Raw genomic sequence first — 1322 nt, forward strand, 5'->3', positions numbered from 1 at the left:
ATAATACACAAAAAATTGTTTCAGTCAATAATTAAATTTAATAATTTTTAATTTGATTTAAAAGAATGAAATAACAAAATATTTATGGTATATAAAACAATAAAATTATAAAAAAAGAATTATAATTTATTTTTTGTTATTTTGAAATTAGAAAAAAATTGAATTAAAAGAAAAAAAAGAAAAGATGAAGTAATGAATGATAACAAACAAGAAGTACCACTTGATTTGGAGCCAATAATTATTTCACCATCTCATTGTTATTTATATGGGATTGATGGAAATGTACAAGAAATAATTAATGAAAGTAGAAGTAGAAAAATATGTTTATATTCTTATTTTCCATGTCTTATTCAACCGATTTGTAAAAGATCCAATTTAAAACGATATTTATATTTTTTTATTTCAGTAACATTTATAATAACAACAATTGAATTAATATTGTTTTTTATTAGTGCATTGTTTGAACATGAAAAAGATTCTTATATTTTAATTCTAACTACTAATTCAATTAAAATTGTTGGAGGAAAGAATTTATCATTAATTAAATGTGAGTACCAATACTTTAGATTAGTACTTCCTATTTTTTTACAAAACAATCTTCTTCAATTAATTGTCACAACTTTTATTCAATTGAAATTTGGAATTATTGTAGAAAGAATATTGGGAAGTTCATGGTACTTTATTATGTATTTATTTTGTGGAACAATGCCATTATTTGGGAGTTATTTATTTGCTTACAAATTACCATTTATTGGTTGTTCTTCTTCTTTAATAGGAATAATGATAATTTGGATTTTACAAATGATCATTCAAAAAGAGAAATACCATCCAATTGTTTGGGTTCAACTCTTTATTTCAGCTATTTTTAGTGTATTATTAATTATTGGTAGTTGTTTATTTACACAAATTGATGGTGTTTCAATTATATTTTCTATTGGAACAGGGATGTTATGTGGACTAACATATTTTGGCGATAATTTTAAATCTTGTTTAACAAATATCTTCTTTAAATGGGCAAATAGACTTCTCCCTATTATATTGTATTTGTCAATACTTACGCTCACAATTTTTGTTATTCATTTTGTTTTACCAGTGTCATGTCATTCTACTCAAACCGCTTCTTAATTTATTATTTTCAGTATAGAAATTGTCATCCTTTCTTGAAAGAATCTCAGGGTATTGCTTATAGTTTCATTGTTAATTTTGGAACTATTACGCTACAAAAAGAAAAAAACAAAAAGTATAGAGACTAATATATCGAACTGAGAATTGATATTTTTAAGTTATGGGAGATAATAAAGAAGATGTTATTAATTTAAATG

The 1322-nt window shown here is 23.0% G+C and overlaps 1 protein-coding gene across 1 annotated transcript, besides 1 other annotated feature; it reads left to right on the forward strand.

The window, feature by feature from the left end:
- Positions 1 to 26: 26 nt before the first annotated feature.
- Positions 27 to 178: a sequence feature (AT_rich).
- A 14-nt stretch (positions 179 to 192) lies between these two features.
- Positions 193 to 1125, forward strand: EDI_299030 (uncharacterized protein; the record flags this gene model as incomplete). The annotated part of the gene is made up of 1 exon (XM_001736456.1): positions 193 to 1125. One exon carries the CDS (start codon positions 193 to 195, stop codon positions 1123 to 1125), a length of 933 nt encoding a protein of 310 aa, XP_001736508.1.
- Between the last annotated feature and the right edge of the window lie 197 nt (positions 1126 to 1322).

The sequence above is a fragment of the Entamoeba dispar genome, genomic scaffold (genome assembly GCF_000209125.1).
Source record: "Entamoeba dispar SAW760 scf_1105229459865 genomic scaffold, whole genome shotgun sequence".
Classification (NCBI taxonomy): domain Eukaryota; phylum Evosea; order Mastigamoebida; family Endamoebidae; genus Entamoeba; species Entamoeba dispar.